Below are 25,190 nucleotides of genomic sequence, written 5' to 3' on the forward strand. Positions count from 1 at the left end.
CTACAATCCCACCCAGACCCTAGTTCCATAACCGCACATTTACCCTGCTCATCCCCCGACACTAGGTTAACTTATCATGGTCGATTTATCTAACCTGTATGTCCTTCAGACTGTGGGAGGAAACCAGAGTACCCAGAGGAAACCCAGGCAGACACGGGGAGAACATGCAGACGCCGCACAGACAGCGCCCGGAATTGAACCCGGGTCTCTGGCGCTGAGATGCAGCAGTGCTAACCACTGTGCCACTCAGTATTTCTGCTATATCTGTTTCTTTTTTCTTTGAAAAGAAAATATTAATGATCCCAGCTGCTTAAGTTTATGCTACTCAGAGCCAGCAGCAGTCTCAGACTTGCCACTTGTGTTTGCCACTGTGTGCAAGATCCATTTCCAGGGTTTGAAAAAAAGCCTACCTTCCACCAGTCTATTAGCCGCAGGTTCTGGCACAGCAGTAACACAAAGAAACCTACCTGTCACTCTTCAGATTGCCAAGTGGCATTCAAAGATTAATAAGCATAGTGCTGTGTTAATGATAACACATCATGCCTCAACCACGATCATTCAAAACCAAAACCCAAACATTCAGCAATCAAAACATTGGAAATCCTTTTCAGTTACGATTCACTTCTTGCCACGTTTCAAATACAAAAAAGGTTGCATTTATTTGGCACCTTTCATGACTTCTGAGTGTTGCAAAGTGCACTATATCCAATGTAGTACTTTTCAAGAATGATGACAGCTCTATTAGGTGGAACTAATCTCACCTATGACGGTTTGCAGTCACATTACTTCTTCCTACCATTTCGGTTTTTAATTCAGGATTAGCCTCCTTTCAGTTCAACACAAAGGGTTCCCTTTGTTCATTCGTGACTGATCTCAAAATGTGCTGGCTTATCGCTGAAATAAGGATGAGCAAGTGCTTCATAGGTGGATGTCCTTCGGTCTGGGCTGAAGTGGAGGCATTTCTGAAAACAGAAGAGAATTAATACAACCCCTTTAGTGTTCCTTCACCTGATTCCCTTTATTTTACAAACTCAATTCTACGCCTATGCGTGCTGCAGATACAACTTTAATGTTTATTAATATCACAAGCTTACATTTACATTGTAATAAAGTTACTGTATAAATCCCCTTGTCCCTACACTCCGGCGCCTGTTCAGGTACACTGAGGGAGGATTTAGCATGACCAATGCACCCAATCAGCACGTCTTTCGGACTGTGGGAGGAAACTGGAGCACCCTGAAGAAACCCACGCAGACACGGGGGGGAGCACGCAAACTGCATAGACAGTCATCCAAGCCAGGGATTGAACCTGGGTCCCCGGCGCTGTGAGGCAGTAGTGCTAACCACTGTGCTGCCCTGTCTGAATCCAGAGTATCTGTAGACCTGACACTTTTATATAGTATATATATATACATATATATAGAAATACAGGTGAGATTAGGTAGGCAATCATTACCTCAATCAGGGAGCTCATACTCCAAAAGGTCAACCTCCAGGGGGCTGGTAGAAGTCATTACAATAATAATAAAACAGTTATGAATCAGAATGCCAGCTTCTGCTAAATGGATATCCACCTATTAGACGTAAACATTTTGGGCTTGGAAATCTACATCAGTCCATTCCCATAGCCTGCCTTAGAAATTCACTCTACTCCGACCTGCCCATTTCCAATCTCCAAAATGCTGAGATACAAATCTCATTCCGCCCTCCCATATCTTCCGCAAGTGTCTGTTTTGCGTAGGGAAACCCAACCTGAAGAGGGAATGGTTCCAGCCTGGGTGGCTCAACACCACAGCTGTGCATTTTAATTAAAACGTACATACTTATTTATAAGTATGCGACAGCCTAGTACATTTATCTTATCTACTTCCACTTCTACATCGTTAAGACTTTATTGATTAATTATTTTGAAGCACCTCTTTGGCAAACAAAGGTTATATGTTGTGTTTTCCTCCGGACAGGTTAAGTTGTGTCTGCAGGAGGCAGAAGGCTGGATTTTTCTGCCTGTGCTTCCAGGCTCAAGTCATGTTTCTGGGTTCAGATTCATTTTAAACCTTTGGTTATTCTATCAAATGGTGCTTTTTAAAGAGAAAGGCACTTGCAATATTTTGGGTGTCACTGGCTGGCCAGCATTTACTGCCCATCCCTAGTTGCCCAAGGGCAGTTGAGAATCAACCACATAGCTGTAGTCTGGAGTCACATGTAGGCCAGACCAGGTAAGGATGGCAGATTTCCTTCCCTAAAAGACATTAGTGAACCAGATGGGTTTTTTTTTCTGACAATGGTTTCATAGTCAGCAGTTGATTCTTAATTTTGGATATTTTTTATTGAATTCAAATTCCAACATCTGCGTTGGTGGGATTCGAAACTAGGTCCCCAGAACATTAGCTGAGTTTCTGGGTGAAGTGATGGGAACTTGTAATGTGATGTACTCCCATTATTTGCCCACTGAACAATGTGCCCACCCACGTTTGGAATCTGAAATCCATAGAATCCCTACACTGCAGAAGGAGGTCATTCAGCCCTTTAAGTATGCACCGACCCTCTGAAAGACCACCCTACCTAGGCCCACTGCCCCTCCTATCCCCATAGTCCCACGTATTTACCCCACTAATGCCTTTAATCTACACATCTTGGCAGAGTAAGGTACAATTTAGCATGGCTGATCCACCTAACTTACACATCTTTTGGACTGTGGGAGGAAACCAGAGCACCCGGAGGAAACCCACACAGACACGGGATGAATGTGCAAACTCCACACAGACAATGACCCAAGCTGGGAATTGAACCCAGGTCCCTAGAGCTATGAGGCAGCAGTGCTAACCACTGTGCTACCCTAAAATGCAGGAAGTGCCAAGTTTTATGGTCAATGGCAAGCCAATGCATAATGGTGGATATGCTAAACACCTAACGTCACTTGCGGTGGAACATTCTAGAATTGCGGAGTTGGTGGATGATTCCCCTTCAGATTTGTTTTGCCATTCCAGCCTGCTGGGTGATTGAACCTGTCCTAATTGTACCCGTTGCGTCTTGAAGAAATTTCTTACTGTAATTATTTTTCTGGTGATTTACAACTTTACTGCAGATCAGTTACGGACAAACGACAGGAAGGCTGGAATGTTGCAGTGCAATTTTTTTCACCTCTGCGGGAGAACCCGGCCAGTTATACAGTTCAGCAATGCCCTCCAGTGGCTCAGCTGGAGGCTGCAGCATTAAGTCACCCTTGTTTCAAAAAAAACCTGGGAGACTCAACCATTTTGACACTGACGCTGGGACCAGTATTGCCTCAATACTGTTCTTGTCCAGCGCGACTTGGCCGTCAGCGTGAGATCCAGATTGCTTCTGACACCAAGAAGGTTTTTAAAGGGTGAGGAGAGGACTTTTAAAAAAGGAGGTCAAGGGCAAAGGAAGGAGGTGAATAAAGAATCAAGCACTGTGGCACTGCTGCCTCACAGCGCCAGAGACCAGGGTTTGATTCCCAGCTTAGGTCACTGTCTGCGGAGTCTGCATATTCTGTCTATGTAGGTTTCCTCCAGGTATCTGAGGTTACGTACCAACCAACTCAAGAACAGCTTCTCCCCTGCTGCTGTCAGACTTTTGGATGAACCTACCTTGCATTAAGTTGATCTTTCTCTACACCCTAGCTATGACTGTAACACTACATTCTGCAGTCTCTCGTTTCCTTCTCTATGAACAGTATGCTTTGTATAGCGCACAAAAAACACTACTTTTCACTGTATGTTAATACATGTGACAATAATATATCAAATCAAAGGTGCTCTGGTTTTCTCCCACAGTTCAAAAGACAGTGCTGGCTAGGTGCATTGGCCATACTAAATTCTTCCTCAGTGTACCCGAACAGGCACCAGAATTAGGGGATTTTCACAGTAACTTCATTGCAGTGTTAATGTAAATCTACTTGCGACACCAATAAATAAACTTTAGATGGAAAATGAGAGTGTATGGATGGGGGAGTAATTGTGGAATTTGCAGGTTGGAGAGAGAGCAGGATAAGGGTGCTTAGGGCTTTAAAACAAATGCAAGGTGCTGAATGATGGAGAATTAGGTATTTTAAAGCAGGACAATGGTATTTAATGGTGGGGGCACTCACCAATCAGCTCCTCACACCCAGATCCAGCATCAGAATTGGTACTGACACACACACACACACACACACACACACACACACAGTCACCTGGCAAAGGAATACTGACTCCGCAGGAAACAGAGTAAAGGTTTGTGGGACAATTCTCCCAAAGAAATTCTGTGTCGAAATGTGCATGAAAACTGGAGTACATCAGTGGGAGTTTAGAGAAGAATCTCCCACTCTGCGCACTGCAGAGAGCACCAGCATAAATCACCTTAAAAATCAGTGAGTGGTGCCTGTTCCCACTGGAGAGGCCGGCAGCATAGCGCTGAGTGGGCCACTGCGCACGCGCCAATCTGTCTGCGCCGAAGCCTGTCTGTTGGCCACCTGATTGCTGGCCAGCTCGATCACTGGCCAGCCCCACAATCCCTGCAACGCTAGCTGTGTGAAACCCCCCCCACCCCAGCCCAAATGCTGACCAAATCCTCGGCATGCCTGGGCCCAGTCTCAACCTCTCCCCAGCCCCAATCTCCCACCCTCCCACACTGCAGACCCAACGCCACCTCCCCCCCCACCCCACCCCACCCAGCAGACTGTCTCCCCATCCCCACCAATTGCCCCCATTAGGGCCCAACCCTTTGGCACTGCCCAATGCCCAGTGGGCAGTGCTAATGTGCCCCCTGGGAATTGGCACTTTGCCCCTTGGGCAGTGCTGCAGGGCCCAGGCTGGTGCCAATGCCCTGGGGGCACATCCCCCCCATCACCTGACCCTCTAAGGGATACTGATTGCTGCCCCCTTCCCTCCAGTGGGGTCGGAGAGCTACTGTAAACCTCGCTGGAGTGAAATACATCGGGGGGGGGGGGGGGGGGGGGGGGGGGGGGGGAGAGAGAGAGAGGACGCTAGTGAGACTGGAGACTTCAGTGCCAAGCCTGCTAATTATATTTAAAATATTTAAATGAAGCCCTACAGAAGTAATACAACTCCGCAGTAGAAATCCGGGGCTGGGAGACATGCTTGGGGCTGGATGCCCAGTGCAGACTGCGCTAATCAGGCCCACTTCAATCTCCGGGTCTGCTGTGCTAAAAAAAAAATCAGCACAGAGGGATGGGAGAATTGCCCCCCCCTTAAAATCTGGACTCTAATTTATTTTTGCAGGAGACTATCCTGCTTGTGCCCCATCTCTGCACTCTCAGGGTTAATATAGGGTGGTAAACGGGGGAGTCACTGTGACGAGTAGCAGCTCTGTGTGAAGGGGGGGGGTGGACGCTGGGAAAGGGATTCAGGAACAAATAAAGTTTATTTATTAGTCACAAGTAAGGCTTACATTAACACTGCAATGAAGTTACTGTGAAATTCCCCTAGTCGCCACACTCCAGCACCTGTTTGGGTCAATCCACCTAATCAGCACGTCTTTCAGACTGTGGGAGGAAACCAGAGCACCCAGAGGAAACCCACACAGACATGGGGAGAACGTGCAGACTCCACACACAAGCAATGACCCAAGGCTGGGAATCAAACCCAGGTCCCTGGCACTGTGAGGCAGCAGTGCTAACCACTGTGCCACCATGCCGCTATGCTGGGGAACTTTCAAATGGACTGACCTTGAATAGTGTCTCTAGGAGTACAGTGCTGCAGTATGGACATTGGGCAATCTGTGTACAGTACAGTGTAATGTGTGACTTACCTTAGTAGGGGAAAGAGTGTGAGAAAAACAAGGGCTGAGTAAAACCGGGGTGGCACACCCTCCTCCCCTCCCCCTCCCCTAAGAAAGCAGGCCACCATGGAGCTGTCACTCTCTATGCTGATGTGCAAATGTTAAGCACTGCGAGACTGATCAATAAGGGCCGCGCGGGATTTCCACTCCTTACTGGGGTGTAAATCCCACCCTACTCAAGGTGCTGGCCAATCCGACTGGTCAGCGGCTCCTCCAGCCCCAGCAGCTAGAGGTCTCGGATTCCTGGAACTGGTAAAACCCGGCCAGCCTTGGGCTGGGCGAGTTCAGATAGGGTAGGGAGAGGAGCAGTCACTGAAGGAGGGCATAGGTAGGATTGGGGTTTCAACCTAAGGGGGGGGTTCGGGGATCCGGCCCAGCTGGCGATGTCAAAGGTTTTATGGGGTGGACAGAGTATTGCCATGGTCAATGGGCCTGATTGTGAGCATAACTGACCCTTAATTTTTCATGTAAATAAATATATCAGGCAGACAGATTTCACTCCAACCCACTGTATTAATAGGGTGAGCCCAGCGATGAATGGAAAGGGTGCCCAGCCCATTTAATGCCCCATTCCCTGCAAGAAACATGATGGCCAAGGGCATATAAAATTAAACCCAAACTGTATGTGTGCTTGTGGGGGAAGGGGGAGGGGAAATGGATAGAAATTCTATTTTACACACACACACACACACACACACACACACACACACACACACACACACACACACACACACACACACACACACACACACACACAAAGGAATGACATCTAATTATTTGTGTAAACTCTGGCTGCTGTCCCACATTCTGTCCTCCGTAAACCTAAGTTCATCCAAAACTCTGCCAACTGTGTCTTTAACTTGCAGCTAGTTGGGAAAAAGATACAAAAGTCTGCAAGTATCCTTTCTGGTTGTATTACAGCTCGGTCTGGCTCCTGCTCTGGCCAAATCTGCAAGAAACTACAAAGGGTTGTGAACACAGACCAGTAAATTGGCGTCCCATCCACTGACTCTGTCTACACTTCCCGCTGCCTCGGGAAAGCAGCCGGCATGATTAAGAACCCCACGCACCCCAGACATTCTCTTTTCCACTTTCTTCTGTTGGGAAAAAGATAAAGTCTGAGGTCATGTACCAAGCGACTCAAGAACAGCTTCTTCCCTGCTGCCAACAGAGTTTTGAAATAGATCTATCTTATATTAAGCTGACCTTTCTTCACGCCCCTAGGTATGACTGTAACACTATATTTAGCACCCTCTCCTTTCCTTCTCCCCTATGTACTCCATGAACGATACGCTTTGTTTGTATAGTGCGCAAGAAACTGAATACTCATACATCTGACAACAGTAAATCAAATTAAATCCCGTTCCCCAATCACCCCCCCATCCTCCTTTCCCCGGTGCCCACTGATATACACCTGCTCCTGATCAGGGAAGGATATCAAATTCTCATCCTTGTTTTTAAATCTCTCCGCAGCGCTCACTCCTCCCTCTCTCCGTCACCTCACTTCCAGCCTCACGGCGCTCTGAGACTTGCACTCGTCAAATTGGGGCTTGTTAACCCTTTCACCGTCGGTGACCATGGCAATTGGTTGCCTAGGATCCGAGCTCCGGAATTTTCTCCCCGCACAGCTGCGTCTCAAACCTCTCCTGTTCCCTTTTAAGATCCTCCTTCAAAGATCGAACTCGTTAACCAAAATGTTTGTCATCTGACCTAACTGCTCGCGTGGTCGGGTGCCAGACTGAGTTTTTCAATAAAGCGCTTTTGGACACATTATTTGCGTTTAAAGGCACCAGATAAATAGAAGCTGTAACAAAACACAGGATTCAGACAGGAGAACTCACAAGTAGAAGGTCTTTTCCCAGTGAATCAATCTGAGGCAGTAAATCTTCGATGGGCTTTAGGGGGCTGGCTGTGAAGGAGCTGTAGGGCAGAGGAGCATCAACGGGCCATTCCTCTTCATCAGGGAGCCCGAGCATGCTGAAAAGATAAGGCCAAGGTTAACCCAAGTACCAGCCACTCATTAAACACTGAATGCCTTTTAATGATGTGTTTAGTGAGTGGCCACTTTTAGTGCTCCATCTATCATCACGCAGAATGCACTCATTTCAGAAGGCCTCCCTCTCACATTCACTACCCTGCCCTCCGCTCCCTGGACTGACTCGGCTAGAAGCCCAGGCTAACACAGAACCCTACAATGACCTTTACTCCATTCATTACGAATGGCTCGATTTAAATTACAGCTTTTTATAATTAATTAATGTGAGCAGCAGCAGAACCTGCTGCTGGGATTTAGATCCACCTACTGTGGGCCTGTCAGAAATTCTGGTGATTTTGGTAGCGGGTACGGAGATGGGATGTGACATAGCAAGTGATAATCATCGAATCACGGGATCCCTACAGTGGAGAGCGAGGCCATTGGGCCCACTGAGCCTGCACTGATGACAATCCCGCCTAGGCCCCATCCCCGTAATCCCACGTATTTACCCTGCTAATCCCCCTGACGCTAAGGGGCAATTTGCCCTGGCCAAACAACCTAACCCACACATCTTTGGCCTGTGACAGGAAACCGGAGCACCCGGAGGAAACCCATGCAGACACAGGAAGAATGTACAAACTCCGCACAGACAGTGACCCAAGGCCAGAACTGATCCCGGTCTTAGCACTGTAAGGCAATAATGCTAACCACTGTGCCACCATGCTGCCCAGAAGATTGAAGAAGGCCGGATTGATGCTGCTTCCTGCACTTTTCCTGCATTTACCGCACATTGAATATTATGTCCAGTATGGCCATTCACACCCTTTATTCTTTTTGTTGGTAGCTATGAGTAATCCTTTCCCCTGGTTTCTATGGCAATGACTCATCTTTTATTCCCTACCCCTGCAGTATAAATATCTCCCACTTCCTACACCTTTTAGCTTTGATAAAGTGTCATCTGGTCTTGAAACGTCAGTTCTTTTCTCTTCTTGCAGATGCTGCCAGGTCGGCTGAGATTTTCCAGCATTTTCTCTTTGGTTTCAGATTCCAGCATCCGCAGTATTTTGCTTTTATTTATTATGTCCATTGTGTCTTGTGATGGGCAGAAGCTGCACTAAGACACAGAGAGGAACTCTTCAGCCACTGGGATGAGGATTTTCGCAATGACCTTTCCCACGGCGGACATATACTTTCTACAGTTGGAACCGTCTCCTTTCTTGAAGATGGTCACAATTAAGACGTCTCTGAGATCTCCTGGCATAGTCTCTTCCTTCCCGACAAGGGTGATGAGGTTGTGGATTCTTATCACGAGTGCATCTCCACCTCACTGTAGTATTTCAGCTGGAGGCCTTGTTGTTTTTCAGCAGTTAGATGACTTTTTTGAACTTTCATCGCTATAGTGCCGAATGAGGTCATTGGGCCCATCAACACCAATCCCCATCCAGTCCCTATCCCCATAATCCCACATATTTACCCTCCTAATCTCCCTGACATCAAGGGGAAACTTATCCTGGCCGATCCAACTAACCTGCACATCTTTGGACTGTGGGAGGAAACCGGAGCACCTGGAGAAAACTCACATAGACATGGGGAGAACGTGCAGGCTCCACACAGACAGTCACCCAAAGCTGGAATTGGATCTGGGTCCCTGGCGCTGTGAGGCAGCAGTGCCAACTACTGTGCCACCCATAATGTGGCGTAAATGAGGAAAAGACATTTTATCTTGTTTCCTTCTACCATTGCATCAATTGCAATATTAGTACAATAAAATAACTCACTTCTACAAAGCAGTGGTTAAACTCTCACTTGACATCTAATGACATCAATGGCAGAAAGGGGGCAGCTGTTCTCCGTAGTTGAAGGGTCAATTACAAGGGGACACAAGTTAAAAGTGAGCGGTGGGAGATTTAGGGGCGATTTGAGTAAAAGCTTTTTTACTCAGAGGGTGGTGACAGTCTGGAATAGACTGCCTGGGAGGGTGGTGGAGACAGGCTGTCTCACATCCATTAAAAAGTACCTGGATAAGTACTTGGCACACCATAACATTCAAGGCTATGGGCCAAGTGCTGGCAAGTATGATTAGGTGGGCAGGTCAGGGCATTTCATGTGTCAGTGCAAACTCAATGGGCCAAAGGGCCGCTTCTGCACTGTAGTATTCTGTGATTTTAACATTTAACAGTGTCCAATGCTAGCCAACATTTTCAATATTCATTCATGGGGTGTCAGTATCACTGGAAATTTCAGCATTTATTCTCCTTCCCTGGTTGCTCTTGAGAAGGTGATATTGAGCTGCCTTCTTGAACCGCTGCAGTCCATGTGGTGTAGATACACCCATAATGCTGTTAACTTGGGCATTCCAGGATTTTGATCCAGCAACACTGATGATAATAGTTTCCAGACAGGATAATGTTTGGTTTGGAGGAGAACTTGCGTCTGTTAGTTTTTCTTATTTATTCAAGGGAGATTGGCTTCAGCGACTAGGCCATTGCCCATCCCTAACTGCCTTCGAGAAGATGGTGCTGAGCTGCCATTCTGAATCGCTGCAGCCCATGTGGTGTAGGTACATCCACAGTGCTGATAGGGAGGGAGTTCCAAGAATTTAACCCAGTGGCAATGACGAAATGGCGATATATTTCCAGATCAGGATGATGAGTGGCTTGGAGGGGAACTTCCAGGTGGTGGTGTTCCCATGTGTCTGCTGCCCTTGTCCTTCTAGATGGTAAAGGCTGTGGGTTTAGCAGGTGCTGCCTACGGAGCAGGTGAGTTCCTGCAGAGCATCCCATAGATAATACACACTGCTGCCTCTGTTCATCAGTGGTTAAGGGAGTGGATCTTTGTGGATGGAGTGCCAATCAAGCTGGCTGCTTTATCCAAAATGGTGTCAAGCTTCTTCAGTGTTGTTGGTGTTGCACTCATTCAGGCAAATGAAGAGTATTCCATCCAACTCCTGATTGGTGCCATGTCGATACTGGATAGGATCTGAAGAGTGAGGAGGTGAGTTACTCACCACAGAAGTCCCAGCCTCTTACCTGCTCTTGTAGCCACAGTATTTATATTTCTAGTTCAGTTTCTGATCAATTTTAATTCTACAGGATGTTGATAATGGGGGGTAATGCCATTGAATATCAAGGAGCAATGATTAGATGTTGGAGATGGTCTTTGTCTGGCACCTGTGTGGCACGAATGTTACTTGCCACTTGTCATCATAAGCCTGGATATTGTCCAGGTCTTGATACATCTGGACGTGAACTGCTTTAGTATCCGAGGAGTCATAAATGATGCTGAATATTTTGTAATCGTCAGCGAACATCCCTACTTTTGACCTTATGCTGGAAGGAAGGTCCTTGATGAAGCAGCTGAAGATGGTTGGGCCTAGGACACTACCCTGAAGAACTCCAGAGATGCTGGAGTCCCTCAAACTCATCAAAGAAGCAAACTGTTTAGTCTTGGATAAGGTTGAGCTTCTCCAGCAAGTTCAGGGCACAGTGGTTAGCTGCTGCCTCAATGCCAGGGATCCGGGTTTGATTCCCAGCTTGGGTCATTGTCTGTGTAGAGTTTGCACATTCTCCCCGTGTCTGCGTGGGTTTCCTCCGGGTGCTCCAGTTTCCTCCCATGGTCCAAAGATGCGCAGGTTAGGTTGATTCACCCTAGTTTCAGGGGGATTAGCAAACTAAACACGTGGGTTACGAAGATAGAGTGGGATTGTTGTTGGTGCAAGCTCGATAAACTGAACGGCCTCCTTCTGTATCAGATAATCACAGAGTCCCTACAGTGCAGAAGGAGGCCATTTGACCCATCGAGCCTGCACCAACCACAATTCCACCCGGCCCCTAATTCCGTAAACCCCATGTATTTACCCTCCCCTAAATTACACATCTTGGGACACTAGGGGCAATTCAGCATGGGCATTTCTGGACTTTGTTCTGTAGAAATTATATGATTCTATGAACTGTGCTTTGTAGATAGCAGACAAGATTTGGAGAGTCAGGAGGCGAGTTACTTGACACAGAATTGCCAGATGCTGTATTTGCATAACAAGTAGTTAAGTTTCTGGTATGGCAGTATATCGTAGGGAAAGGCTAAATCTCATTAAGAGAAACAGATAGTACTGCTGAGATAACTGCGGGGAGTTGGAAATATATAAAAGATCTGTCGACATCTCTGTGAAGAGAAGTTAACATTTTGGGTTCAGAAGTTTCATCCGGCCACAGAATAAAATGTGTTGTCCAATGAGATAGAAAGCACGGAAAGGCCATTTGGCCCATCAAGCTAAATTGGTTCTTTGGAAAAATACTTCAATTTAGTCCCCATAATTATGTAGATTAGTTATGAGGGTTACTGCCAGTTAACTCCAAGTCTCGCTATCAAAATTTAATAACTGCTGAACAGCCAGTGAAATGGTAAAACGCTACCAACTATTTCTATATCAGCAGTCATTAGAATGGATGTGAAGAGGGTGTTTCCACAAGTAGGAAAAATTAGAACCAAAGGGCACAGCCTCAGGCTAAAGGGATGATCGTTTAAAACAGAGATGATGAGGAATTTCTTCAGCTAGAGAGTGGTCAATCTGTGGAACTCTTTGTCGCAGAAGACTATGGAGGCCAGATCATTGAGTGTCTTTAAGACAGAGATAGATAGGTTCTTGATTAATCAGGGGATCAGAAGTTATGGGGAAAAGGCAGGAGAATGGGGATGAGAAAAGTATCAGCCATGATTGAAAGGCGGAGCAGACTCAATGGGCCGAGTGGCCTAATACTGCTCCTATGTCTTATGGTCTTATTACGTTGAAACCCTGGGTTTGAAACCAAGTGGGCCATTCGTGATCTGGGTACTGGACACAATACTTACTCAAATATTTTTTGAAGTTGATTAATATCCGAAATTCCACAAAGAAAGGGTCTAAAAATTAAAAAAAACAAGATGGTCAAATGATGCTTGATCCTTTCACTATTAAAGGTGCAAACATTTGTTAATTCGACTTCAGCCCCTGGAGATTTTAAATCGCATCTTTCTTTGAATCTCAACACAGGGATGGAGCTTTCACTGCTCCTTGTCATTTGGCACACTCCGTGTAATGTAATTTCTTCCAGCTATACTTTATCTTTCACCCCTTTCGCTCTCCCGACAGTTAATCTTTTTCAAGTATTGGGCGCTTTGCTCGAGAGGAATATGATTATAGATTTGATTGCCGTTCAGTGCCGCTGCGTTAACCTCCTGTTAGGAGCAGGGTGTTACATAATCTCTGAGACAGCGGTCAGAAGCTTGTTTACATTCAAACAGAAACCTTGGCTGGTTTTAATCCAGTTTTTATATCAACCTGCCCATGAACTGGAACTGAGACGAGACGAGTTTGACAGTAGGTCACAATGTATAGTTCAATTGCAAATTTCACAGAATCCTTCCCTTTAAAAAAAAACTCTCGCCATTTTGACCTAGGGTACACTTTCACCTTTGCAGAACATATGGCAGTGAATGAGGTGACATGGGCATTGCGGCACAGAATGGGGTTACAATGTGGCACAAATCTGGTTACATGACAAGAGGATTCGGTTACAAAGAGATTGTGGGTGGGATTTTCAGGCTCCCCGCAGCATGTTTTCCAGTGGCACAAGGGGCTTGCCACTAGCCGCCAGTGGGCATTTTCCAGTCCTGCCAATGTCTACGGTGTTTTGCATGGCTTGTTCATCCAGCCATGGGGGTAACCTGCCATGGGGTAAAGGAGGGGGTGTCTCCTTCGGTGAGACGGGAAGATCCCACTGATGGGAAGAGCTGGGAAATCTTGCCCTGTAGGGTAGGGTAAATGGGGTTATGGTAAGGCAGAAAACAGAGTTAAATGACTTTGTTATGTGACAAAAAAATGGGGTTACGATGCGGCAGCTATGTAGTGTTACTATGAGACTAGGGTATAGCAGAGAACAATGCCTCATAAGAATACGGTATGGCCAACAAGAAACCTGGATGGCATGGACGGTTTGGGCCGAAGGGCCTGTTCCTGTGCTGTATATCTCTATGACTCTACAACAGGATTGTATCAGGTTAGATTAAGCAAAACTAAACAGGATTGCAAAATGAGAAATGTATTATTATAGAAAATGGAGTTAAGTGGAGACTTAGGATATAGTAAAGACTGGTGTCACTGTAATAACAGCAAATAGATTAGATATGACAGAATGGGATTAAAATGTGTTACGTACGACAGCAGTCGGGATTATACTCAGTTATGGCATGTCAGAGGGTGGGGTACAAAAGAATGTGGCTATATGGCGGAGAATGGGGTTACAATGGGTTACAATAGGGTAGAAAACAACACTGCCCTTGGATTGGATCTGTCCCAGCAGAAAGGAAGAATTCAGGAATCACAGAATTATTACATCACAGAAGGAGGCCCATCGAGTCTGCACCGTTTCTCCAAACAAGCATCTTGACTTAGTGTCATTCCCCTACCTGTCCCCTGCACATTGTTTGTATTCAAGTAATCATCTAATAGCCTCATGAATGCCTCGATTAAACCTGTCCCCGCCACACTTCCAGGCAATGCATTTCCAACCACTCGCTGTGTGAAAAAGATTTTTCTCACATCACATTTGCTTCTTCCACAAATCACTTTAAATCTGTGCCCTCTCATTCTTTCACAAGCAGAGACACTTTCTCCCTCTCAACTCTGTCCAGCCCCCGCATAGAGTAGAATAGAACCCTTACAGTATAAAATGAGAGCATTCAGCCCATCAAGTCTTGCACCTTCCCAGGTCTTATTCCCACAACCCACATATTTATCCTGCTAACCCTCCTGACACTAATGGCCAATTCAGCACCGCCAAACAACCTACCTTTGGAGTGCGGGGGGAAACCAGAGCACCTGGAAGAAACCCAGGCAGACACAGGGAGAATGTGCAAACTCCACCCTAGCTATGACTGTAACACTACATTCTGCACTCTCTCGTTTCCTTCTCTATGAATGGTATGCTTTGTCTGTACAGCACGCAAGAAACAATACTTGTCACTGCATGTTAATACATGCAATAATAAATCAAATCAGATCAGTGGCCTGAGGCTGAAATTGTAACCTGGGACCCTGGCGCTGTGAGGCAGCAGAGCTAACGACATGATTATGAACATTTCTATCAAATCTAATTTACAACAATAAACTGCTGTCGCTAAGTAGATCAGAATCAAGAACACACCAGGTTTATTTTAGAAGCACCAGAATAGCAAAGGGAATCTTCATGGGCATGAAGATTCATGGAATAAATTGCTGTATTTATCATCAGTCAGCTGCTTGGTATCTTACCGGAGTTGAATCATTTCAGCGAATATACAGCCAGCACTCCAGATGTCAACAGCTGCTGTGTACCTTGAATACAAAAGGACTTCCGGTGCTCGGTACCAGAGAGTAACGACCTAAATAAGAGACAGATTTGTTCAAAAGATCCACCTTCCAAACAGGTTCTCCCAACTACGATATAAACACTGGCAATGAGGGAAATGGGGACAGGTGGAGGGGGAAAGCAGATCATGATCACCAGGGCAGCAGGGTGGCACAGTGGTTAGCACCGGGTTCAATTCCGGCCTTGGATCACGGTGGAGTTTGCACATTCTCCCCATGTCTGTGTGGGTTTCCTCCAGGCAGTCCGGTTTCCTCCCACTGTCCAAAGATATGTGAGTAAGGTGCATTGGCCATGATAAATTGCCCCTTAGTGTCCCAAGATGTGTAGGTTAGGGAGTCTAGCGGGGTAAATACATGGACAGGGATAAGGCCAGGGTAAGATGCTCTGTTGGAGAGTCAGTGCTAACTCGATGGGCCGAATGGCTTCCTTCTGCAATGTACAGATTCTATGATGTGCACATCAAAAACATATTTTCATTCTTACATTAAAGCAATGGGGTGGGCTGCTTGGCAAAGGGGGCTCCATCGAAATAAAACAGAAGGTAGTAAAAGGCAAATTTAACCAGTATGAATAAATGTCTGATCATCCAAATAGTTTTTGAGTTGGGGGTTGGGCTAAGTAACTTCAAGAAAACACAAATGAGGGACAAAATCTTAGACGGTAGTTTAAAAAAGGATGAAAAGTGACACAACTTTCTTTGTTGGCTTTTCCATTGATCTCTTACAAACTAAAGAAATATATTTACAGTCATTTTTAGCTTTCTTGTCATTCTGAAGACTATAATCTCTTTTCAGTGCATCCCTGAAGACCTCCCTGAATCTTTGAACTCATCACAAAGCGGATCCCTGCTGTAAATCTGCTTCTCGTGACCTCATTTATACAACCCAGGATATTATGCAATAAACATACAGCAGCAGGTACCAGGAAGTTTCTCAGATTGAATGCATAACTCTGATTTATTCTGATGCAATGACAAGTACTGGGTACATCATTCAAACATTGTGACACACTTGGCATTGTCATGCAAATTCCTTGGGTCACTGCACATTCTCCCCATGTCTGCGTGGGTTTCCTCTGGGTGCTCTGGTATCCTCCCAGAGTCCAAAGAAGTGCGGGTTAGGTTGATTGGCCATGCTAAATTGCACCATAGTGTCCAAAGATGTATAGGTTAGGGGGTTTAGACATGGTAAATGTGTGAGGTTATGGGGATAGGGTCTGGGTGAGATGCTGTTCCGGAGTCAGTGCAGACTCAACAGGCTGGATGGCCTCCTTCTACTCTGTAGGGATTCTATGGTTCCATTTTACCCTGTCATGAGCCACCTTTTAGCCAATTATCTACAATGTATTAAGCCTGCGATGTATGCTGTCCATCTGTCTTCTCAAAACAGGTTGAAGTGCAGGTCTATAAGAGTTCTCCGTGATTCTTGCCTGTGTGACCTTTCTTGAAGGTTGGGTCTAGACAGAGATAAGTTCCCTCTTTCCAAGCCAAACACTGCCCTGACTTGGAACTTGAGCAGTCATTTCCACCCTTCAATTTAATGGCTGCAGAGCCTCTCCATAGCTCACACCTCAATGCATTACATACAGCCCAATTTGTCCATTTTATTGATTTTTTAAAATTCATTTGTGGGACATGGGCATCGCTGGGTGGCCAGCATTTATTGCCCAGCCCTAGCTGCCCTTGAACTGAGTGCCTTACTAGGCCATTTCAGTTAACCACACTGCTGTAGCTCTGGAGTCACATGTAGGCCAGACCAGGTAAGGACAGCAGATTTCCTCCCCTAAAAGGGCATTAGTGAACCAGCTGGGTTTTTCCCAACAATGGTTTCATGGTCATCAGCAGATTCTCAATTCCAGAGATTTTTTACTGAATTCAAATTCCACCATCTGCTGTGGCGGGATTCGAATCCGGGTCCCCAGAACATTAGCTGAGTTTCAGGATTAACCGTCTAGCAATAATACCACTAGGCCATTGCCTCCCCCTTGAAGATCGCTGTCAATCTTGAATCTTGTAACGGTCCTGCTTATGTGAGCTCCTTCTTACCTGAGAGGCTACCATTGTGACAGGATAGAAAAAAAGAACAATACCCTTGAAGAACTCACCACAGGGGTCAGTGCCATGTTGAAGCTGTACACTCGAGCTAGGCCGAAATCTGCTAGCTTCACCTGGCCGCTGTTGGAAACCAGGATATTATGTGGCTTCAAATCTCGATGTACCACACGGTTTGAATGAAGAAAATCCAAGCCTCTGAACAGTTGTAGCATTATGTCCTAAATGTACAATGATAAAACCAATAAAGACAGAAGTGAAAGGCGAGGTTATTAGAAAGAAAGTTACGTACAGTTTCACTGTTCGTACTGGAGAGAACATGTTTGGCAGGACCGCCACATGCACTCTGGCTACACCAAGCATTCTGGGAAAGCCAGTCATTCTGATGATATCTGGTGCTCTCTGCCTTTTGCTCCACTGGAACCATTCCAAATTTTAAGAGCTCTCCAGCTTCTACGTCAGTAACCTGCTGAAAGTCATTCCCCGAGTTACGTGACAGCAGATCTCGCAATGTCCGGAAGGAGCCAGACGCTGAAACATCAAGGTGTTCATCTTTATTTCCAGAGTGTGGACTGAGACTTTGAGTCACCTTGCAGTAAGTCAAGCTGTTGTCTGATGGCGCCCCCTGTGAAGTGAGTCGGGTATCGCTCTTCAAACATCTCCTGACAAGACACATCAATCGAGGCCTGCCTCCCGAACAGGCTGCCTGTGATCGGACTGCAGCCAAAGATGCGCTAGTTAAGTGAACTGGCCAGACTAAATTCCCCCTTGGTGTACCCTTCCACAGTAACTTCATTACATTGCTAATGTAAGTCTACTGGGGACACTAATTAATAAATAAAGAATAGATAAATTGTCTATAAAGTTATTTTTGCGCTGCCAACAAAAGACCTATCCTCATCCTGAGCCCATAAACCATCCGAATAAACAGAAATGTCCCTACGCTATCTTGCTCTGCCAACTAGTACCCCCATAACAATCCAATACATACTACCCAATTCCACACCATGACATCTTGCCCACCACAACATGAAACACCCACAAAGAATAAAAAGTCACCTCACCCCACCATATCTGGGAGCCCCTTCACCCCACCCACCTTCACAGGCACACACAGGAGACAAAAGCATCAGGACGGGGGAGGACAACAAACCATCCTTCAACCAACAACCTACCCACAAACATCCCTATCAGGAAACCCCCAGGACTTTTTTTCCACTGCCTGACCTCTTACCCCCTCCCACACCCAGTAGCCATCTACTACCCTCTCAGTAGCCCACCCACTAATAAAACCTTTTCCCCTCCCAAACCCTTCCTCAAAAAAACAGGATCTGACTCAATAACAGACACAAAACCTCCCCAGCCAAGAAACCCCCAAAAAACAACTCTCCAACAGGCACACCACTTGGACATCCATCCCAGCCCCCAGGAACAGTCCCCTCCTTCTAACACACACCACCTCAACAACCACCTCCCCTCCCATCACCTAAAATACGACAAAAGCAGACCATCACCCTGTTTCCCTTTGTCCTCCCCCGTCCCCCATCCCTTCTCTTCTGCCACAGTGCAGTACCCTCCACACACCATCCCACACAAGAAAAAACATGGTTAATACTATATAGGAAAAAGGCCCAGGAGGCAAGAAGACAACAAGCCACAAGGCAAAGGCAAGGCATCACAGGGAGCAACAAGGGTTGGACATGAGCCAAAAGAAAAGGGAACATGTCCTCTCTGTGTCTGATCCCAAAAATCTATCTGCTTCACTCTATTCTTTTTCATGCAATATTAAATCATATACTTTAATCTCCATTATTATACAACTGGTAAACAAAGGGACAGAGACAGGTGATACATGATCTGCAACACTTGACATTTCAGCAGAAAGGAAAGATTGATTGTTAGCATCTGATTCCCATTCCAATCGCCATGAAGGTTCCAACTATGCCTCCACTCTGCATCTGCCCAACACCGCCCAGCAGCTCTCCACCCTTCAGCCTCAGCATGGGGCATGAGAAGCTGCTAAAAGATGCACCAGCTGCCATGCCAACTGCAAGGCCCATCGTCAAGCCCATTTTAACTGTCAAAGCAGCTGGGCTGTGACTGCCCATGTAATCCCACTGTGACTGGCATTGTGAATACACTTTCCAAATCTCAGTGTCTTAGGCCTGACATCTTACATCTTACTCTTTGGGCCTCCTATCTCTGGTTCTCACTCTCGATCCCTGCAACAGCACCAGATGATAGTGGTTTCAAATCTCTGCTGGCCAGCTGATATGCACTTATCTCGGTCAGCTACCAATATTCTGTTCACCTGAAAATCTGGACACTATGAACCCATCACTCTCCCAGTCTCTCCCCCTGCACGCCCCACCCCATCCCTCCCTGAACAAGTGTCATCAAGAGAAAAACACAGATCTGGGAGCTGAATATAAATCCACTTGTGGAGGTCTGTCTGGTTGTAGAGTTTGCAGGGACTTGCGTTTAATGTGTTGCATTTTTGCACTAAGTTCACACAAATTCCACTATCTTCCAAGTCATATAGATTGTTTCTCCCTAGTCACAAGGTGTGGAAGACAGAGCCCTGGTGCCAATATGTCTAATTGAAATATGTGCCAGCACTATTGACAATCAGGATGTGAGCAAAAGTCTACATTTATTTGTGACTGACACATTGAGGAAGATCAGAGCCGGATTTCTATGGCTGTTCACGCCCCGCTGCTGCTGTAAGCGAGGACAGAAAATTTGGACTTCAGCCAAGTCTCTGTTCACTGCGCGGGACTGGAGAATCCTGCCGGCATGAACAGCCGGAAAATTCCGGCCTTGATCTCCTCCGAATATGCATCTGTTAAAGACTTTCTCCTTGAGCAACAATCAACACTTAGTCATTCCTCACTGCCTTTCACCATGTGGGGTGTCAGGGTGGCACAGTGGTTAGCACTGCTGCCTCACAGCGCCAGGGACCCAGGTTCGATTCTGGCCTCGGGTGACTGTCTGTGTGGAGTTATCCAAGTTCTTCTCGTGTCTGTATGGGTTTCCTCCGGGTTTTCCACTTCCCTCTCAGACGTATGGGTTAGGTTGACTGGCCATGCTAAGTTTCCCCCTGGTGTCAGGAGGATTTGCAGAGTAATTAAGTGGGGTTACAGGGATAGGGCCTGGGTAGGATTATTGTTGGTGCAGTCTTGATGGACCAAATGGCCTTCTTTTGCACTATAGGGACTCTTTGCTACAGGAGGACAAGAACAAAACAGTTCCAAAGTGTGTTACACCTGGCCTACCTTAACTTGATTATGAGGAAGGCCTGGCTTGTGAACTTTGGTCAGAAATGTTGATAAGTCTTGCTCAATGAGTTCAAACACGAGTGTCAGCTTCATTATTTGGTCTGTCTGAGATCCAAGATCGACGTTAAATAATCTAAATGACAGAGAGAAAAGTCTTCACTGCAACAATGCTCAGCTTTTGCCAAATCTTGCTTGATAACACTCCCATGAAGTGAGAGACCTTGTTGTATTTAAGACACAATGAATACAAGTGATTAATTGAGACGACATACTGTAAGCTCTGGACTTCTTGAGAAACTGCTAGGTTACTGTGGAGGAAACAGGCTAAAGTTAGTAAAATTCTGAAAATTACTGATCCAAATTTAGGAGCATTGCCAAATCATGATCTAAAGTTCAGTTTTGCAGAACTCAGAGCGCAAAACACAGGCCAATTTGCCGAAAATGTTTGATGCTATTGCTTCTGCTCCACATGAGCCTCCTCCCACTCCAATTCACTGGACTCTATCAGCAGACACTTCTATCCCTTTCTTAGTCCTATGTTTTTTGTCTAGCTAGTTTAACATTCTGTTCAGTGTTGAACTGAACCCCGTGATCTTTAGATGAGTTGTTAAAAACCAGTCATGCAGAGTGAAACATAATGGTCATTGCCGAAGCACACAGCAACCAAATTAGTGGGAAGGAATCACTCAAGCCTTATACAATGGACTGATAGGCGTTGACCTTTTAATTTCATTTATTATTGTCACATGTACTAGCATACGGTGAAACGTATTGTTTCTTGTGTGCCATACAAAGCATACTGTTCATAGAGAAGGAAAGAACAGTCATAGCTAGGGTGTAGAGAAAGATCAATTTAATACGAAGTACGTCCATTCAAAAGTCGATAGTAACAGGAAGAAGTTGTTCTGGAGTCGGTTGATACGTGTATAGAATTAGAGGATCATTACAGTACAGAAGGAGGCCAATCGGCCCATTGTGTGTGTACCGACCACAATCCCACCCAGACTCTATTCCTGTAACCCCACATATTTAGCCTGTAAGTCCCCTCCTGCTATCTTTTTCCCGATGGAAGAACGTGGAAGACAGTACGTTCGGGTGTGCGTAGTCCTCGATTATGCTGGCTGCTTTTCCGAGGAACTGGAAGTGTAGACGGAGTAAATGGATGGATGGTTTGCGTAATGGACTGGGCTTCATTCCTGGCCCTTTATAGTTCCTTGTAGGTTTGGCCAGAGCAGGAGCCATACCAAGCTGTGATACAACCAAAAAGAATGCTTTCTGTAGTGCACCTGTGAAAGTTGGCTAAAGTCTTGGCTGACATGCCAAATTTCCGCAGTCTTCTGAGAAAGTAGAGGCGTTGGTGGGCTTCCTTAACTATAGTGTCGGGATGGGTGGACCAGGACAGGTTATTGATGATCTGGATATGTAAAAACTTGAAGCTCTCAATCCTTTCTACTTCATCCCCATTGATGTAGACAGGGGCATGTTCTCCTCTACACTTCCTGAAGTCGATGATAACCTCCTTCATTTTGTTGACATTGAGGGTGAAATTATTGTTGTCGCACTAGTTCACCGGGTTCTCTATCTCATTCCTGTACTCTGTCTCGTCATTGTTTGAGATCCGACCCACTACCGTGATGTCATTGATGTCAAACTTGAAAATTGAGTTGGAGGGCAATTTGGCCACACAGTCATAAATATATAAGGTCAGTAGTTAAACACAGAGTGAAATTAAGTGAGAGATAGGAGTTGAGATTTAAAATGTTAGTATTTTTCCAGCAGCACAAATAGGTTTCTATACCTTCGGGCAAGAACCTCTCCTCTTGCTCTGAAAAAAACCCCAATAACAAACTGGATTTTCAAGTCAGGAACTTTTCCACATAATATTAAATTGATATGCAAATCAGGGACATACAGTAAACTTTTTCAGTCTCGCCAAAGCCTATGGGCTTTAGAACAGTTTGTCACATTTTCCAATCTCAACCTCACCACGACAGGGGTGTAAACTTCCGCCCATATCTTCTATTAAGATGTTCTTTTCCTTTGAAAATGTTTACTCTTTCATGAATCCATTATTTGAAAGATCAGCAGTATCAGCACAATGGTTTGCAATGTTGCCTCACAGCTCCAGGGCCCAGGTTCGATTCCAGCCTCGGGTGATTGTCTGTGTGGAGCTTGCACATTCTCCCCCGTGTCTGCATGGGTTTCTTACGGGTGCTCTGGCTTCCTCCCACAGTCCAAAGATGTGCAGGTTGAGTGGACTGGCCATGCTAAATTGCCCCTTAGTGTCCACTGATGGATTAGCCATGGAAAATGTGTGGGGTAATGGGGATAGGGCAGGGCAGAGGGAAGGGTAAGATGCTTTTTCAGAGATTCAGTGTAGATTTAATGGGCTGAATAGCCTCTTCTGCATTATAGAGATTCTTCAAAAAAGATGCACTTGCCTTTGTTAAAACTATTTGCAAGATGCATTACAATCAAGGCCTTCTTCTTCTCCACTCAAAAATAAAGTTATCATCATCCCAGGTGACCATAGGCAGCTCTCCCTTTTGAGGGAGAGAGCTGACTGGTGGTGATTTAACCTGAAGATGACCGCACCTCAGGCAAAGGGCAAAGTTGAGAAGGCAGAGAGTCTCCATGACTAACCGTATGGGAATTGAACCCACACAAACCAGCTGTCCAACCAGCTAAGCTAAACCGAACCTGGTTGCTTGTTAAAAGTGTATGGTTGACCTCAAGCTTGCTTTTCCAATCTTATTGATCAGAAAGGATCAACAAAGGATAAACACTTGTGGGGGGGGCGAGTACATACAGGAGGAAAATCGAACAGTTTCAGTGCATGAGTAACCTCACCTGATGACATTTGGATGGTCAAAGGCTTCTAACTGTTTTAACCAGGCCACCTCCCGAATGACTATGAAAGGGATACCTTCCTGCGTTCTGGGAATCTCAATTCTTTTCAGTGCCACAAACCTCCCATTATTTTCCAGGTCTCTTGCTTTGTACACTTTCCCGTAAGCTCCTTCACCAATCTCGGCCATCAGCTCATATCGCACCGAATGACTGTTTTCCATTCTTACCGGTAATCAGTTCCAAGACTGAATAGCACCACCTGGAGAAAATAAACATTATTAGCAGCAAAATCCAGGCAGGCATATGCTTCTTGCAAGTCAAACCCTGAAAATGGTTTAAGTATCATTGAACTGTTCGTCAAAACATATTAACTATATTTTATATAAAAACTGTCTCAAGAGACTGTGGCAGGATTTTACGGCTTTGCTCGACCCGAGTCCGGAAAATCCTGCCCGAGGTCAATGGACATTTCCATTGTCCGCTCCAATTCCATGGTGGGCAGTGCGGTAGAAATTATCACTTTGGGAATCTATATTAGAATGGAATAGAATCCCTACAGTACAGAAGGAGGCCAGTCGGCCCATTGAATCTGCATCAACCCTGACAGAGAATCTCACTCAGGCCCAATATCCCCATATATTTACCCTGCTAGTCCTTCTAACCTGCAAATCTTGGGACACCAACACCCAATTTAGCATGGCCAGACCACCTAACCTTAACATCTTTGGATTGGGGAAGGAAACCAGAGCACATGGAGGAAACCCACACAGACGTGGGGAGATAGCTATGCATGTGTCACATTGGCAATTACCATTATCAGTCTCACAGCCAAGACGGTAAACACTTTTTCCCAGGAAAATAAGGGAATTTATGAAATTAAGAGAGGAGCCAAATCAATCAACGGACAATCCTTATTGAAAAGGCATATAAAGGGTTAATTGACAATAAACCTTGAAATATGGGATCCTTCAAATTTATTTTCCATTCTTCCCAAAAGTAGCATTGGAACATTATTTTGGTGAGTGAAGTTTCTCCTTGGGAGAGATTTATTTGGTCTTGCAAGTCAGGGTTGACGTCTCCTCACTCTGAGGCAGTGTAGTTAAATGCAAAGCCAAAACGCTCCTTATCCAACCAGTTCTTTGCAATTCAACCCCAAACACAGCACAACAGCGGGTTTCACTGTGAACAATCGATTCAGAGTTTGTCTGTTCAATGTTGGAAGTTGCTTTTTTAAAGTTTATTCATTGGACGCAGGCATTGCTCATTTATTGAGCATCTGTAACTGCCCCTTAACTGGATAGAGTGCTTGGCTATTTCAGAGAGCACAGCTGTATGTCTGAAGCAGGCTAGACCAGTAAGGATGGCAGATTCCCTTTCCTAAAGGAAACCAGGTGGGTTTCTACAAAAATGGTTCTCATTAAATTTTTAGTTCCAGCTTTTTTAACAGAATATAAATTTCACCGTTTGCTGCAGTGGGACTAGAACTCAGGTCCCCAGGACATTAACCTGGATTAAGCACAATTAGTGGCAATACCACTCCGCCACCACTTCTCCAATTCGTCCAAAGACTGTACATAAGCTGAATGTTCACAAAGCTAGTTTGCCTCTGTAGAAGTACAATAGATGTAGTCTGGACAATTATTGGAGCTCCAAAAGACTCCATCTGATACGTAGTAGAGATATTCATATCTGTTTTCTTGGCTCTCGCGTGATTTGTGTCAGCCGGTAAAATTGTGGCCAACGTGTCACAACAACTGAGGTTATATTTTAAACCTGTAAGTTTCAGCAACCTGCAAGGATTGCTTTGTACTTACCTCCATCCTGGAGTGGCTCTTCGATGCTAGATATTT

General features: G+C 45.6%; 2 protein-coding genes and 1 pseudogene across 2 annotated transcripts in view; all 3 read right to left on the minus strand.

The window, feature by feature from the left end:
- Positions 1–551: 551 nt before the first annotated feature.
- Positions 552–23,561, minus strand: LOC145358976 (cyclin-dependent kinase 6-like). Its single transcript, XM_080213329.1, has 7 exons — positions 23,341–23,561; positions 20,488–20,623; positions 17,266–17,433; positions 15,066–15,175; positions 12,626–12,676; positions 7,644–7,779; positions 552–962 (listed from the first exon to the last, which is right to left on the minus strand). The coding sequence occupies exons 1-7, from the start codon at positions 23,559–23,561 to the stop codon at positions 858–860; spliced, it is 927 nt and encodes a 308-aa protein (XP_080069455.1). The 3' UTR covers positions 552–857.
- Positions 19,111–19,342, minus strand: LOC145358975 (reactive oxygen species modulator 1 pseudogene; annotated as a pseudogene).
- The window catches only part of LOC145358974 (all-trans-retinol 13,14-reductase-like), a 39,440-nt gene continuing 37,732 nt past the window's right edge, over positions 23,483–25,190 (minus strand). Inside the window, exon 12 of the mRNA XM_080213328.1 lies at positions 23,483–23,599. The gene's annotated coding sequence lies outside the window, so the exon portion shown is untranslated. The remainder of the gene's footprint in view (positions 23,600–25,190) is intronic.

This window comes from Carcharhinus amblyrhynchos, chromosome 27, assembly GCF_965287045.1.
Source record: "Carcharhinus amblyrhynchos chromosome 27, sCarAmb.v2.hapA, whole genome shotgun sequence".
Taxonomy (NCBI): domain Eukaryota; kingdom Metazoa; phylum Chordata; class Chondrichthyes; order Carcharhiniformes; family Carcharhinidae; genus Carcharhinus; species Carcharhinus amblyrhynchos.